Below are 14,405 nucleotides of genomic sequence, written 5' to 3' on the forward strand. Positions count from 1 at the left end.
CCTGTCATTTCTTTTTAGGGATCAAGCAAAAATGTGTATCGGAATGCAAAGAAAGACAGAAAACCTCTGAAACAACTTCAATTTATTTTTTGAAGTAGTTACACAAACCCACCACAGGATGGCAGCCACACTGTGTGATTGACATTGACAGTGAATACACAGGAACTGCAGTCGTGAACTCCAATCTCATTCGCCCCTGCCTCCTTGCGTTATTACCACTCATATCAATTTAAGGAAGACGAGTGTCAAAATTTGTGACAGTAAAGGTTTTGCTTGTTGTAATCGATAGCATGCTTGGTTAAGCCAGGCAACTAAGCAAAAAAGTACCCTGAATCTTTGTATTCACATACAAATATACACTGAGGCTGAATGGATGGCATTGACTGTAAACACATCCACGTTCAGAACAATCAGCTAAGATCACGCTCTATTTTACAAGCTCATAGTGATTGCTAAACATGCAGCTGTATTGCAGACAAAATGATTACATTAGCAAAGCAGGGTCATTAGACAATAGTCAGAAAATGTGGTGACTGTAAACAGAACCAACAGATCCAGAGACGGGAATGAGCAACCATCGAGCCAGGAATGTGAACTCTATTAGATCACTGTCACCCAGCACAGCCCTAATCAAAGTACAGAGTATTCCCAGAAATGCATCTTTCCTGCTGGGATAACACAATAAAGTTTTTGTTGTGGTTTGATTATCTGGCTGCTGACGTGCTCGGCGTTTTTTTTTTTTTTTTTTTTTTATGTGCATAGAAAAGTACAGAATTGACCCAGCATCCTTGCCCAACACTCCTAATAGATCTAACTGAAAATATGTTTCAGGTCGACGTCATAACGCGTTGTTTAGTCCCAACTCTGGTATAACCCAAACCCATATTATTCCAAACCCAATTCACCACTGACGGATGCATTTTTTTTTTTTGCAGTCAACGATGAGACACAAGGTTGTTGAAGGACACCAAGAATATGAGCAGTCGTATCGATTCAACAGTTAGAAACCTCCCGGAGGCCACTGACCGACTGTGGGTGTGCTCTCGTGTACCAGTGGACGTTCGGAAACAGTGAGAAATGACCCGAGGGAGTACATTTGATACCATGGCAGGCATTTGGACAACTCAGCGAAAGTCTAGACCATGTACACCATCAACATGGAGAGGAATGCATCATGACACATGTAGATTAAGTTCACGAACTAATGGAGTTTTCCAGTTCCCTGGATCCTGGCTTGTGATTATTCACTGTCCCCCTGCTGCCAAATGTGTTCACATGCAGGGTGGAATCACTCCTTATCTCCTGAGGTTGGAGTCAAGTGGGGGGGGGGGTCAAAGATTAATTCACCATATTCACACAGCAGCCATTTTTCTATGATGTCACAATCAGGATGGTAAGTTTATTTCTATTCAAATGCCTTGATGCTGTCTCAGTTTTTAAGTTTTTAAACAAAATCGGGTAATTGACAGATTACTATAATTTAGATAAGCCATATTTCAACTCAAAACAACATATCTGATAATATTTAGCTATGATCAGACCACAGCTAACGTTAGCAGTTATCCCATATCAGGCTAATACTACCATTAGCTAAGATATAGATGAAGGTCAATATTACTCTTTTTCTATTACTCGTCCCAGAGTTGTCATTAGGGGAATTTAAAAAGTACGGCCCAATTGCTCTTTTTTTTATTATCAATTGTCTTTTCTGTTTCTTATCATTTATTAAAGTCAGAATGTGCAACATTTTAGACATAAATATAGCAGAAATCCAGTACATTGTCTCTCAGTCATGACTGTGTACAATAAAAAAGAAGCGCGAGTCCCTCTGGCTGTGTTGTTGTCGGAGGAGTGTTTACATGGACGGGATGGTCCACTCCTCTCCGTGCATATAAAAGCTGTTTTAGTCAAGGGCCAGAGAAGAGAATTATACCATAGCCTTCTCACTGCTTATTTGGATGTCATTTAAGTGTGTTTAGAGCAAAGTCATTCCATGTAAATTCACATGCAACGTGAAGCTACTAGCTAACTAAAATGTGCTGACATTAGCCCGCTAACACAGCATTGCAAGCCACAGGCAATTGCAGCTCAAGCCAAGGACAATTTTGTCTGCTGATTGCACTAAATTATGGTGCGTTCCATTTTACTACTTAGTGTGAACGCGAGGGGAGGAGGGTTGGAGATGTGTCGCTGGAGGAGAGCGGAGGCTTCAGGATAGCGGAGTTGTCTCCAAACAGCAGTTAGTTTTGGTTTCATGCTAGTGCTCAAGGTCGACATCTACTGGTCGCAAAAAAGTCGCACACTCTTCCTGTAAATGATCAAACCAACTTAATAACACGTCAAAATATTATTACAGCATTTGAGCGTTTCACCCTGAATATGTAGTCAGATAGACACGGCTGCTGTGTGAATATGATCAATTGAGTCTATGTTTCTACCAACTGCACACATCTTATGCTACGCCACAGACATAAACTCGGTACTGGTCATGCAGTGGTCTCATTTCCTTTTCAGAAGTTATACTACATGGCTCTATAGACCTGATATTTAATAGGTTCAGTGTAATTGGATGAATGGAAAAGTGATCACAGCAATGGCTCCCACCCACACTCATGTAGAGTCTGTCCACATTTTCTTCCTTTCTTTGGATTGAAAAGTGTTGAGCAAGTAAACGTGAGCACTAATGAAGAATAACATGCCAAGGTTTTTGAAATCATATAGCAGGATCGATCAAATGCCTGCATTTTCACACACAAAAAAAAAAAAAACTGCTCAGGTGTTGCTCTACAGGGAGAAAATGTTGCATCATTGATAAATCTATAGGAGCAGAATTGGATCCACAGAAGAAAAGCCTGCGTATAAAGTAAAGGTACAAGCGGGACCACCAAAAGTAATATCCGTTCTGCCTGCTGCCGACTAAACTTTTTCATCAGGAGAGTCAAAAAAGAGCGGTCAGAGGTTATTAAGCGAGATGTATTCAATTCTTGAAGTTTCTGGCATTGGGGGAAAGAGATGACAAAGGTCTGGGACACACAATTGGGAGCTTCTCAGAGTCCTGCAGCCGGGGACACTCACACCCACTGAGGTCTGTGGTGGTTTTCTGCGGTGGAGGTGGCAGGAGGATTTCTCTCCCGTATGGATCCTTCTTCTCCTTTCTTATCATTTCTTTACACCTCTCTTCTACAGTTGGATGGACACATTTTGAATGGGGCGCATCGGTGTGAATGCAGACTCACACTAAGCACTACACAGACAGAAAATGTAGGCACTCATATTCTCATAGCCCTCATGCACACACAAACACACACACTAACATGTCAATGTCTGGTATGAAGGTGTATAGAAAGCCACCGTCACTGAACGACAATGAAAAGACATAAGAACAAGACCACTGAAACGGTAAAGGTACAAATCCACCAAATGGATCATTTTTGTGCTTTATAAGACTGTGTGTTGTTTTGCATCAGATCAACAACCACTAAGTTAGAGACTTCTTACAACAGAATCACCCTTGTTCCTGTAACTATACACCACAGTATGAGTCACTTGTACGTATGCACACACACCTTTGGCCCCTTTCACTGAATGAATTTGAGTACATTAATCTCAAATGTCTTCATCAGATGTTCATTTAAATGACAGAATATGAGCCACTTCCACAATACAGTGAGGTCTAGAGCGAAATTTTGTGAGTACTTGTTTTTGTTACGTCAACACTTTAATGAGGACATTGCCACAATTTGGTTCACCTTAGAAAAAAATACATTTAAAAAAAAATGTATTTGGATAACACATTATTACCATCACTAATATTAGTATGAATATCATATACTAATACTTGGTGCTGTAATTGTTTGCGTTATATGACAGATCTTTATTTTAACATCATTATTATTGCATTTAATTCTCATTTGCTCTGGCTTTACTTAGTCTCTGTTGTCAACCATCTTTCAGTGAGACTAATGTGTGTGTGTGTGTTATTGTGTGTGTGTGTGTGCGTGTGTGTTTCTATGCATGAATGTCTGGTGTAATCTAGTCCGGTTTGTCACTGCTCGGGGCTCCTTGCTGTGTGAGCGTATGCCAGTGCTCCACTTTCTTCCCTTTGTTTTTGAGACATTCGAACCAGTGTTTGAGTCTCTGTCCGCTCGCATTGATGCCCAGCTCCACTCCGCCTGCAGACAGAGAGGGAGAGGCAGAAAGAGAGGACAATGAGGAGGTGATAGGGAGAAGTAAAGGAGACAGGGATCTGGGAGAATCAAGGAAAGCAGTAAGAAGGTGGAGCAATAGTGAAGGAAGTACTCTGATCCTTAACTTTAGTACGAGTGCTAATCCTACTATATCAAAAATCCCTTGATTACAGGGAAACATTAAAGAAAAGTGGCCTCTGTGACTGATAGATTTTAATATTTTAAAGGGATACTTGTACCTTTTTGGTTCTAAAAAGGAATAATTTTATCTCTGGTCACTTGGGGCATCAAAAAAGCGCTATTAAACTGGTTCGCAGCTTGTTTACATATCCTGCTTTTAAAGAGCAACACTGTTTCTCAAAGAAGCCAAGTAGCTGTACACCTGATGAATGCAAGTCCATTAGTCACTCTCTTTTAGCTCTGTTCTTGATTGCTACAAACTCTCTTGGGAAATATCCGGCTCTTTAGCAGCTGAATGCTTCACTAATTTTCTCAGCTGTCGTCAGTTGTTGTGTCTGTCTGCTGTTTGGTGCTGAACAGGCAGTGCACATGGGTTTTTTCTAAAAAAAAAAAGTTTCCTCTATTAATTCCATTTTTACAATCTTATGAATGAAATGTTATCCTGAAATTAAACCAGCTACTATCGCTGTCAGACATAAGTATTGAAATACTAAATTTCCATCAGATATGTAGTCTAACTGATGTCCAAAAGGTCATACGATGTAAATGATTTTGTAAATTGAGTCTAAATTGTACTTGATTCAATATAATCAGTAACCTTCCTCTTATAGTGGTGTAATAAATGAAAATAGGTAGATAGGCTGGCACAGACATTGTTTGCCTAAATCTAATATTCAATAAAAATGTAATTGAGCTTAAGCGATAACGTACGTCACCGTTCATGCCATTAAAGATGATTATTTTTTGACTGGCAGATAGACAGGGAGCAGAGAAGGAAGCCAGCAGACATTTGAGACAAATTCCTCCAGGCAGAGAGAAAGAGAAATAGACAGGCAGCGGGGGAATTACAAGAAAGAGAGATTAAGATAAGGGAAGATTTATTGAAAGGGCATGGAGGGAATAAATATGCAGAGAAGCAGGAAATGACTCAGGTGAAAGTGAGCTGAGGTGACGGAGGCTTCGGTGGAGAAGGCAGGCTGTAAGATAGAGAGATGCAGGCAGTTGTCATACCGAGGTTATTACAGAGCCATTCCCTCGGCTGTGATTGCACAGTCAATGGAGCGTGAAGTTTTAAACACGGTATTTTGGCAATGCCGCCTTATAACAGCGCCTTGCAAAATGACAGCCGCGAGGAAAACAAGGCACGATTGTTGATCTGCGTCTCATCAGCGCGCGGCATTGAACACTGCCTGAGTTGCTGCTGCAGGGAGGGGAGGAGCTGCCAGTGAGCGTTTCCTATCCTGTATCCTTCTTCCCCTTTCTTTTCACACACACAGACCAACACAGACGGAAGTGCAGGTCAAAACCTGTTGGCAGAGTTTCGATAGGCTAATCACACACAGCACATTGTCACCTCCATCACGCCCCCATGAAAAACCTCATCACCTTTGAACAGAGATCGATGGCGTGTGCCTGCGAGTTGTAGGTGACAGACAAACAGCCAGACATCCAGAGAAAGGTAGGGAAACAACACAGGTAAGAAAAAAAACCTTACAAGCATCCTGGCCAGAAGGCAACCACTGTTCTTAAGGGTGGCCCTGCTTATTTTTACTCCTTACAAAATAGTCCTCTGATGCTCATCTGTCTTATTCATCCCAAGCAGCAGTAACATGGACAGTGTGTAACAATAAGCATTCCATTATGCTGAACAATGAACCAAAAAGTATACGTTACTTCAACAAAACAAGGCAACTCATACTTTTTCCATCAGGCCATCAAAAGACTTCAGGCTGCTCTGGATACAGTTGTCAACATTTATACTTTTGCAGCTAGCTAACTAGCTAGTCGAGCTACATGTGAGAGTCTTCGTACAGACACAGCAAAGTGCTCAGTTTGTCTACGGTGTTTTAAAATCTGTTGCTCAGGACTATTTCAAGCAGTGCTCACGGGGGTTTAAATCACTGCCGGGGGATATCACTGATTCCCTTCAGCAGGCTGCCTGACATCTGGCCAATCAGAATTAAGAGAGATTTTTAGTTCATTTAAAGAGACATGATTTGAAATGGCTTGTTTTAGTTACAGACTTAACTGATTGGGTACATAGAGGGCCAGTATGGCATTTAAAAAACTAATTTTTTCATCTGAAGGAAACATCTGAATAAAGGTAACACAAGGCTCAGGGTTTGCTGTGAATTTGAAAACTCTGTTGGTGGCCAAATATGACCAAATAAAGATAAATACATTTAATTACTGAGATTTTGACACTGAATTATCTTTTTACAATCAAAATCCAGTCAGTCAAATATTGGCTCATATCTTAGTTTGTCAATATTGGTACTGATTCATGTCTGGGATAAACAGGCACCTCCTATTTGATTTGTTAATAAAAAAAGTTTTTTCATAACATTTCTAAACTTTTCCTTGTAAAGAAATGCAGACACTGTCGAATGTTTAAAGCAAGATCTTTAAACCTGTTGTGTACATTTAGTTCTAGATGAAGACAAAATTTCCCATCACTCCTAACGTATCGATCTTTGCAACAAGTCACCCACTTGATTTATTGCCTGTCATTTCTCGCTCTACTTTGGCCTTCACATTTTTCCCCTCATGGTCCAGCTTTCTCCCCCGCGTATCTGCAATATCTCACCTTTTACCGTGTGACATCCTTTCTATCTCCTGCTAAGCCTATTAGCCCGATTGTTATTGCGCTCACTCTTACTACAGTGCAGCGGGATTCTGTTCGCTCTGCCTCTTTCTCAACTCGTTTTCTCTATTCTTCTTGGTCTCTGAGTCATTTTTCTTCCACCACCAATTAGCATAATTGACAGGCCGACATAGCTTAACCTGTAATGATAATGGTCTGTAGAGTGGCTGTTATCTGGGGCTGTACGTTAGACTGATGGCCTTTTCTCCCAGCAGGCCTAATAACTCACTGGGCTTATCTAAACACTGGGTGCCTCCCACCCACTGCCTCACACATGTGCACACACACATTAGAGTAAAACGCTTTGATCTGAGGGCCTTCAAGCTCACAGGGTGGTAATCCATTCTCAACGTTCCTCCCCATACTTCCCCATCACTCCCTAAGCTCCCACGTGCACTTTGCCGCGATGTACGCACCACGCCATGCAAAAGCTGTTTAGCAGTCTGACGAAGCAGCAGCCATCTGATGTGCCAAGTCTGCAAAGGATGGGGATCCAGAGTGAGAGTCCTCCTTTTTATTTCTTAAGCCCCTCCATTTCCTTTCCACTCAAACTCTCCTTCTCTCGTTCAATCGTTCTCCTCTATCCTCATAATTACCCCTCATCTCCCCGAGTTTTTTTTTCTGTACTCCTCTTTCCGCCCACGCTCGGCCTGATTTTTATTCTTCCTGCAATTGCGTCACTTTCATTCAAACACTTGTGCTCCCGTCATCGACTTTGCTGCTGCTGCTTTCTTCTCTACTCCTCCCCTCCCGTACCTACGTTTTCTTTTGGTAGCCTACCTATGAAGTCGTTGCTCATTCCCAGGTCGTAGTCCCACACAGAGATCTCCAGGGTTTTCTTTGCCAGCTGGTCCAAGGTTACTTCATATGAAAACTCCTGTGCAGGTGCAGCACACAGGAGCACATTTAATTCAATGACTCATTGACACCAGAGTTGAAAGCAATTTCAATCGAAATGAAATTAATTCTTGCAAGCTGATTGATGCTTGAAACATACTGAAGAACATTTCCAAATTGGAGTATTTAAAAGGAGAAATGCTTAATGCGCATCTGAACAACCAGGGTTATTTCTACAGCAGGAAACCAGTCATACCTCATTGAATTCAGGGTTGAGAGTCTTTTTCTTCACTGTAGTCTTGTTCTTGGACTTTTTCCCCATATCTGGCTGCAGGATTCTGGGAAAGAGGAGAAAAAAAAAAAAGCAAGTGAAAGCTAATGAGGACATCAATTCTTGAGACCTTGTACTCTCCACAGTGAAACCTCAGGGGATGACTTCAGCCTCGTCTCAAATCACACATTCATTCACTTCTTCCTACTCCATACATACGGAGCGGCCTGTAGTGGACCATATAGTGAGCTCAATGGCACAATAAGAAATAAACGCTGTCAGACATTACTCACTGTCTGGCTGGATGCTGACAACGACATCACTGCTGTCGCACAATTACATGTTCAGCTACGCCGGGATTAATCATAGATAGAGGTAGGTATTTCTGTGATAACTAGTAAGAATTAGTGTTTTTTTTTTTTTTGTTTTGTTTTTTTTTACAAAATAATCAGAAAAATCAAAGAACAAATAAAACATCATATTTTAATTACAATAATGATGCATCATTTTGTGCCACACCTTTATTTGTGCATACAGACTACGGTCTCATACGTGTCATCATCAGAAGGAAAAATCTAATTTCCATTTTGGTATTAAATGCCACCAAATATGATTTATTTTTCTGTTTCTTTGCTCATGCTAGTTGCGCTCCTCTCTTCCGTCTCATGAGAACAGTCAAAGGTCACTTTACGCCTGTCAAAGCTCTGCACTGCAATGCATGATGGCATACATTGATTGGTTAGTGACAATTGGTTGTCCTCTACTTTTCACAAAACAATGTGGAATACCATGAGTCCATTAGATATGGTATAATAATGCTCGCTCAAATTCACATAGCGAGACAAAATGCCTAATTGGTGCACTATAAAGTCAGTAGAGGGTGATTTCAGACACAATGATAGAGAAAACATGCTCAACTCCCTTTCAACGTAAAACAATGCTGAATCCTGAAAAATGTTCAAACAAGAAAAACAATTAGGACAAGCACTCCAAAATTCTATTTCAATTACCACACCAACGTTTCCAGCAGGCGCTCTTCTTCAGCGTGTAACAGGCAAGAAGCAGAGCGTCTGCTCGACGTTGCTAGTGTGGCAATTAAAATGCAATTTTGTGTGTTGTCCTAATTGTTTCTCTGCTTTCAGACACAGCCGTAACTCCAGGTAAAATGATTGTGTGTTATTTTGCCACCACTTTCAACCTGAAGCTGGTGAGCCAAGCATACAAACTGAGAAGCTGGTGAAACAGCTTGTCTTAAACAGGATATACTGTACATGTTACTGTGTTAGTTATAGGTTCTATTAAGTAACTTTAAAACTGCCACAAGCTAGCTTTTCACCCTTTTTCCACTTATTTTGGTTATCTTAACTAATGGACTGTAGACTATAACCTGCAGATTAGAGCCTTGTATGAACTATAATTTGAATAAAAAAGTGAAATCTCAAACTGTAATATGTGGATAAAAGACGGTTGAACAAAGAAGATGGTCAAATGCATTTCACCTTTCAAACAAAGCCAGAACAAATTATTTCTGAGATCAAATATTGACTCCATTACTTTTTTATCCATGCCCTGATGTGACAGAAAACTTTGTTGAATGGCGGAAACAAAGGAAGACAAGGAAGTTTGCTAAATTCTTTCGGAGATAATTGTGACCCAGAAGTCTTTTGTACAAAAGCAGGGACAGTGAGAGAGCGCGAGTAGAAACAGAATGGGAAAGAAAGAGAGCGTAGCAAGATCATAATCACGCCGACGTTGGAGGACTGTACGCTCCGGCGAAGAGGCGACAGAAGGAGTGCCAGAGGGCAATGGGAGTCATCATCAGCATAAATTCCAAGTCAAGATGTTCAGGCGGTGAGATATCTCACTCTTTCAGCCTCCTCCCCGCTGGTGACGAATCCTGGCCTGACAGCTGATGCATGAGATGGGCTTGAGGTTGTCAGTGCCGAGCCCGGAATCAGAGCGAGTTAAGGATGGAGTGATGGAGGAGGGAAAGGTGGAGGAGGAATTGATAGAAAGCAAGGTGGTGGCACATGAACTTTAGCCACTGTTGGCATTCATGTAAAAAAAAGCAGTTTTGAGAGAAAGTTTAGTCCTTCGACTTGAAATAACTAAAAATTCTGACACACATGGTAACTTCATTGTATTATGAAAATCTCTGAAATTAAAAAGCTCCTCACGAAGGCTCCACTTTATTTCAAGAGTTCACAATCTACAGTGGTTGTGAAGCCTGAATGCTAACCTACTCCTAGTCTCCAATCTAAAAAAACTAAAAAAAATTATAGTTTTAAGAGAGACTACGGTCCAGTTTTACAGACCGGGATGTCTTTTCCTTCAGTTTCCAAACACATATCTATTGTTACGTAGAAAAGGGTAAATTCATTTAAAAAATAGTGTTGGAAAACGGTATTTGGCCTCCTCTAGGCTTTCTGAGGATGGGACACATTACATTTGAGGAAATAAATTAAAAATTCATGGCTGTTAAAATTTGCCATTGCCACAAAGCGACATCCACGAGGCATACAGGGGGGACGTGCTTGGAAGCTGGAGTAGTAGTTAACTACTATAGATGCTGAGCTAACTGTTAGCTTAACAACCAGTCACACTCACACCTATACCTATGGTCAATTAAGAGTTACCAGTTAACCCGAGGAACATGTCTATGACTGTTTGAAGAAGCCGGAGTATCAGGAGCGAACCCACACATGTATAGGAAGAACATGCAAACTGCACAGGGAGATTCAAACCAAGAACCTTCTTGTTGTGAGGAAACAGCACTGACCACTGCACCGCCCCCTTTGCACACCATTTAAAACAAAAGAAAAAAAGAAACTTACCGAAGAAATAAATAAAGCTAACAAACGTGCTAACTGTCAGTTTGCAAAAAAAAAAAAAAAGCTAGCTTAGCTCAGCAAAAATAAAATAATGAGTTTGGTTTATTCTTAATCACATTTGTGCCGATGATCCTGTCTCTAATTGAATGGTTTGAAGTTTTAATTTGCAAAACTTTACACAGTGTAAGTGTTTACTCAGAGAGCACAGCGCGATTTTTACGGTTAGCTAAAATGTAAAGTCAAAGGAATGAAACAAAAACACAAATTCACCTGAAGTGTCACAAATTGACACAGTGATGCATCTGTAGGAATTTATATGTTTCAAATTGAGTGGGAAAAAAAATGCTACAATCATGGTTAATCTATCTGCTAGCGAGCTTATACAATTATTATCTGTACAGTTGATTTTTGGTCCAAATAAACAAATGGTTCAACAGTTACATTTGTGGATGAAACAGGTGTCTCTGCTCTCCTCCTTTTTCTGAATTAAACTTTGTAAACTTCAAGTATTCATTTATTAATACTCAAGTTAAAAAACCTTGTTTCATACCTATCCGCACCCGATTTGGTTTTTCTAGTTTAAGCCGATCATGTGATGATATGTCACCAAACCACAGGCTTTTCACAGGCTCCATACGTGTTCATTTTAGTTTAAAGGGTCATTTTACTCCAGCCCCTTTTGGAGATTATGAAGGTATTTCTGATTCTGAAGACCTTTCAGCATTTCTCTTACATTCTGCACATACAAAGGTCTGACTACCTTCATGAAAGAAGAAGAAGAAAGAAATGGATTGAAAGAGACAGCCAAACAAAGCCTCTATTTGACCGGTGCCGTGTGAGAGGCTGAGGTGAAAGCCAAGGGGGGGGTGGTGGAGATCTCTGTGTGAGCTTTGTAAAATCACATTTTACATACCGCTCGGAGGAAGTTAAGACAGGGGGATTCCAATTTCCAGAGTGACAAAAACACCATTTGACAGCAACATTCATAATAATGATAGCATAACTAAAAGTATTCTGTACAGCTGAAACCAAACTATGCTGGAATTACCCGTGGAAAATTCAATGTGAGGAATTATTCATACCATGGGAGGCTGGTCCAGAGAGATAGGAAGGATTATCCCTTCTGTTTTTGTTAGCTGTTTTGGCAAAAAAGTAGGTTGTTCACTGCTAAATACAAAGAACTAACAGATTTCTGTGCTGAACACTTTAACTACTTCCACGATGTATCACAAACCTCCACTGACTGATAAGACTAACAGGGACTGGCAGCTGTTCTTCTTTATTATGACGGTGATGCAGCATTATTTTTAACAGCTTTTAACATGAGTCTCAGCAAAACTTCACACTTACTTGATTTAAAAAGGCAGGGCATACTGCAGGCTAGGTGTTATATATGTGTGTGTTAACAACTTTTTTGTCACTCCATGTAACTATAACTGTGATATATTGAGCTTGAAAGAGCTGTTAAGTCACCGTTATCGTTCATACATCACAAAAAGTGGCTGCACAGATGTAATCATAGTGTGACTTCAGAGCAAAACCCCAAATCATGACTGCCACATTCACATGGCCACCAGGGTCCATCTGACATACTATTTGTCCTCTGCTTATTCACAGTACGCTCCACAAACACGCAAGTCGAGCACGAACATGATGAGAAAGAGACTGAATGCTTGTTTGTGCTGTATGTTCATTCATCTTTGGTGCTATTCTCCTTCAGCAGGCAATCACACTACAAATTATTTATTTTTCTGTTTCTCTTTTGGTCTTCAAGTTGTGCAAATACAACTCATAGAGAAAAGTCCAAATTATCTGTTCTTTGTGAAACACTTTAAAGTCCTTGGGTCTGATTCGGTTTTGGCTGCCCCTGTGGACAAAGCGGTATCTCTTGCATCTTTGTTGATCCTGTTCTGTAGGCCTATGTGTATGCATTATTATTTTTTTAGATTTATTTTTGGGCCTTTATTTTAGAAAATAGGATAGTGGATAGAGTTGGAAATCAGGGAAAGAAGTCATTTAAGGATACCTTTCCGAAAGAACAGGACAGCTGTCATTAAAAGTAACGCATGAACACCAAGATTCCTTCAAGTGTTTGTGTTGGCGTCCGTCTGACCGCACTCCCCCCCCCCCCACCCACCCCCCACCCCACCCCACCCCACCCCACCAAAAAAAAAAAAAAACCTGTAAACCTAAGGGAAACACTGGTGTGGGTAGTGAAAAACATTATTTTAACAGTCAAATGTTGCACTGATAAGATACTCGTTTCTGTTGGAAATGTTGTTTTTTTTTGCAATATGCAGTTAACAGTGTCGTCTGGCACTATAAAAAAAATCAAAAAAAGATATGCACATCCCTAAGTGCTGGATCCAAAAACACAAATAGGTAAAGAGAAGCAAACCGCACACCAGGCTTCTTTGCTTCTCATCATCCTACACCTTCCCCGAAGCAGCAGTATCATAATAATGACATTACAGAAGTAGATTATCTTGTTCCTGATGCTTTCGGTTTCTTTTGGAACTCATTATTGGTTATCACTATTCATTTCAGTCTGTTTCTTTACCAGTTAAAAACTCCTCACTGTAGCTTTAAGGCAAAGCAAATCTGAAGGTTTCACAGTCTCAGTTTGAAAAAGACATGAAGCATTTTCAAATTTAAGTCTTTTCTTGTATCAAAGTTGTCATGGTGGGCAATAGTGTGCAATATTACTGTGAGGCAATGTATCTTTATTAAATGCACTTGCTTTTGTTGCTACTTTTACATCTATCTATTTATATCTTGTGCATGCATTTATGCATTGTTGTAAATGTGGGTGTATTATGAATCATTTTTTGGTTTTAGTTTAGGCAAAGCAAAAGTTACTCTACAAAATCCAATGAAAGTAAAGGGCATTGTGTCGTTTTATGTTCCTCTCTTTAATCGCAAAAAAAAAAAAAAAACCTTTCTGAATTGCATCCTGCTGACTTGTTTGATTAATTTGGCTTCTATATGCTGCTGTATATGAGGCCTGGGTTAAGCACAAGCTGATATAAGCCAAACTATACATCATGTTAGCCGAGTATTCATTTACATTATTGCTTCTCTTGTCTGCCTTTGCCCTTTATGTCATTGGGCCCTCATGACTCAGTCACATGGCAGCTTTAAACACACTCTAACTGCCGGGGTCATGAGAAATTGGTGCCTCAAACCATCCTGACAGCAAGTTTAGGTTACAGAGGGAAAGACAGATGCACGAGGATGAGAGAAAGAAAGAACAGAAATACACAAGTGATGCGGGGTAAATGAGGGAAAGGATGGCGGTGTTAAAAACAAGTTGCAAAGTTGTCACAGAGAGATGCAAGAAACAGAAATTGTGTGAGAAAAAAATCTATGACAATGTGAGAGGAGCTAAATGTATGTCTGCTGCAGAGAGGATTCATGATTTACCCCTCACACACACACACACATTCAGGGGCAAA

The 14,405-nt window shown here is 40.4% G+C and overlaps 1 protein-coding gene across 2 annotated transcripts in view; it reads right to left on the bottom strand.

Annotated features, from left to right (window-relative positions):
* Positions 1-3,850: 3,850 nt before the first annotated feature.
* The window catches only part of doc2d (double C2-like domains, delta), a 76,552-nt gene continuing 65,997 nt past the window's right edge, over positions 3,851-14,405 (bottom strand). For both annotated transcript variants that reach the window (XM_061059585.1, XM_061059577.1), the window contains exons 9-11: positions 8,105-8,186; positions 7,792-7,888; positions 3,851-4,172 (exon numbers count right to left, since the gene is read on the bottom strand). In XM_061059585.1, coding sequence (XP_060915568.1) covers positions 4,033-4,172; positions 7,792-7,888; positions 8,105-8,186 — 319 coding nt within the window. In that variant the 3' untranslated portion in view covers positions 3,851-4,032. The remainder of the gene's footprint in view (positions 4,173-7,791; positions 7,889-8,104; positions 8,187-14,405) is intronic.

This window comes from Labrus mixtus, chromosome 2, assembly GCF_963584025.1.
Source record: "Labrus mixtus chromosome 2, fLabMix1.1, whole genome shotgun sequence".
NCBI lineage: Eukaryota > Metazoa > Chordata > Actinopteri > Labriformes > Labridae > Labrus > Labrus mixtus.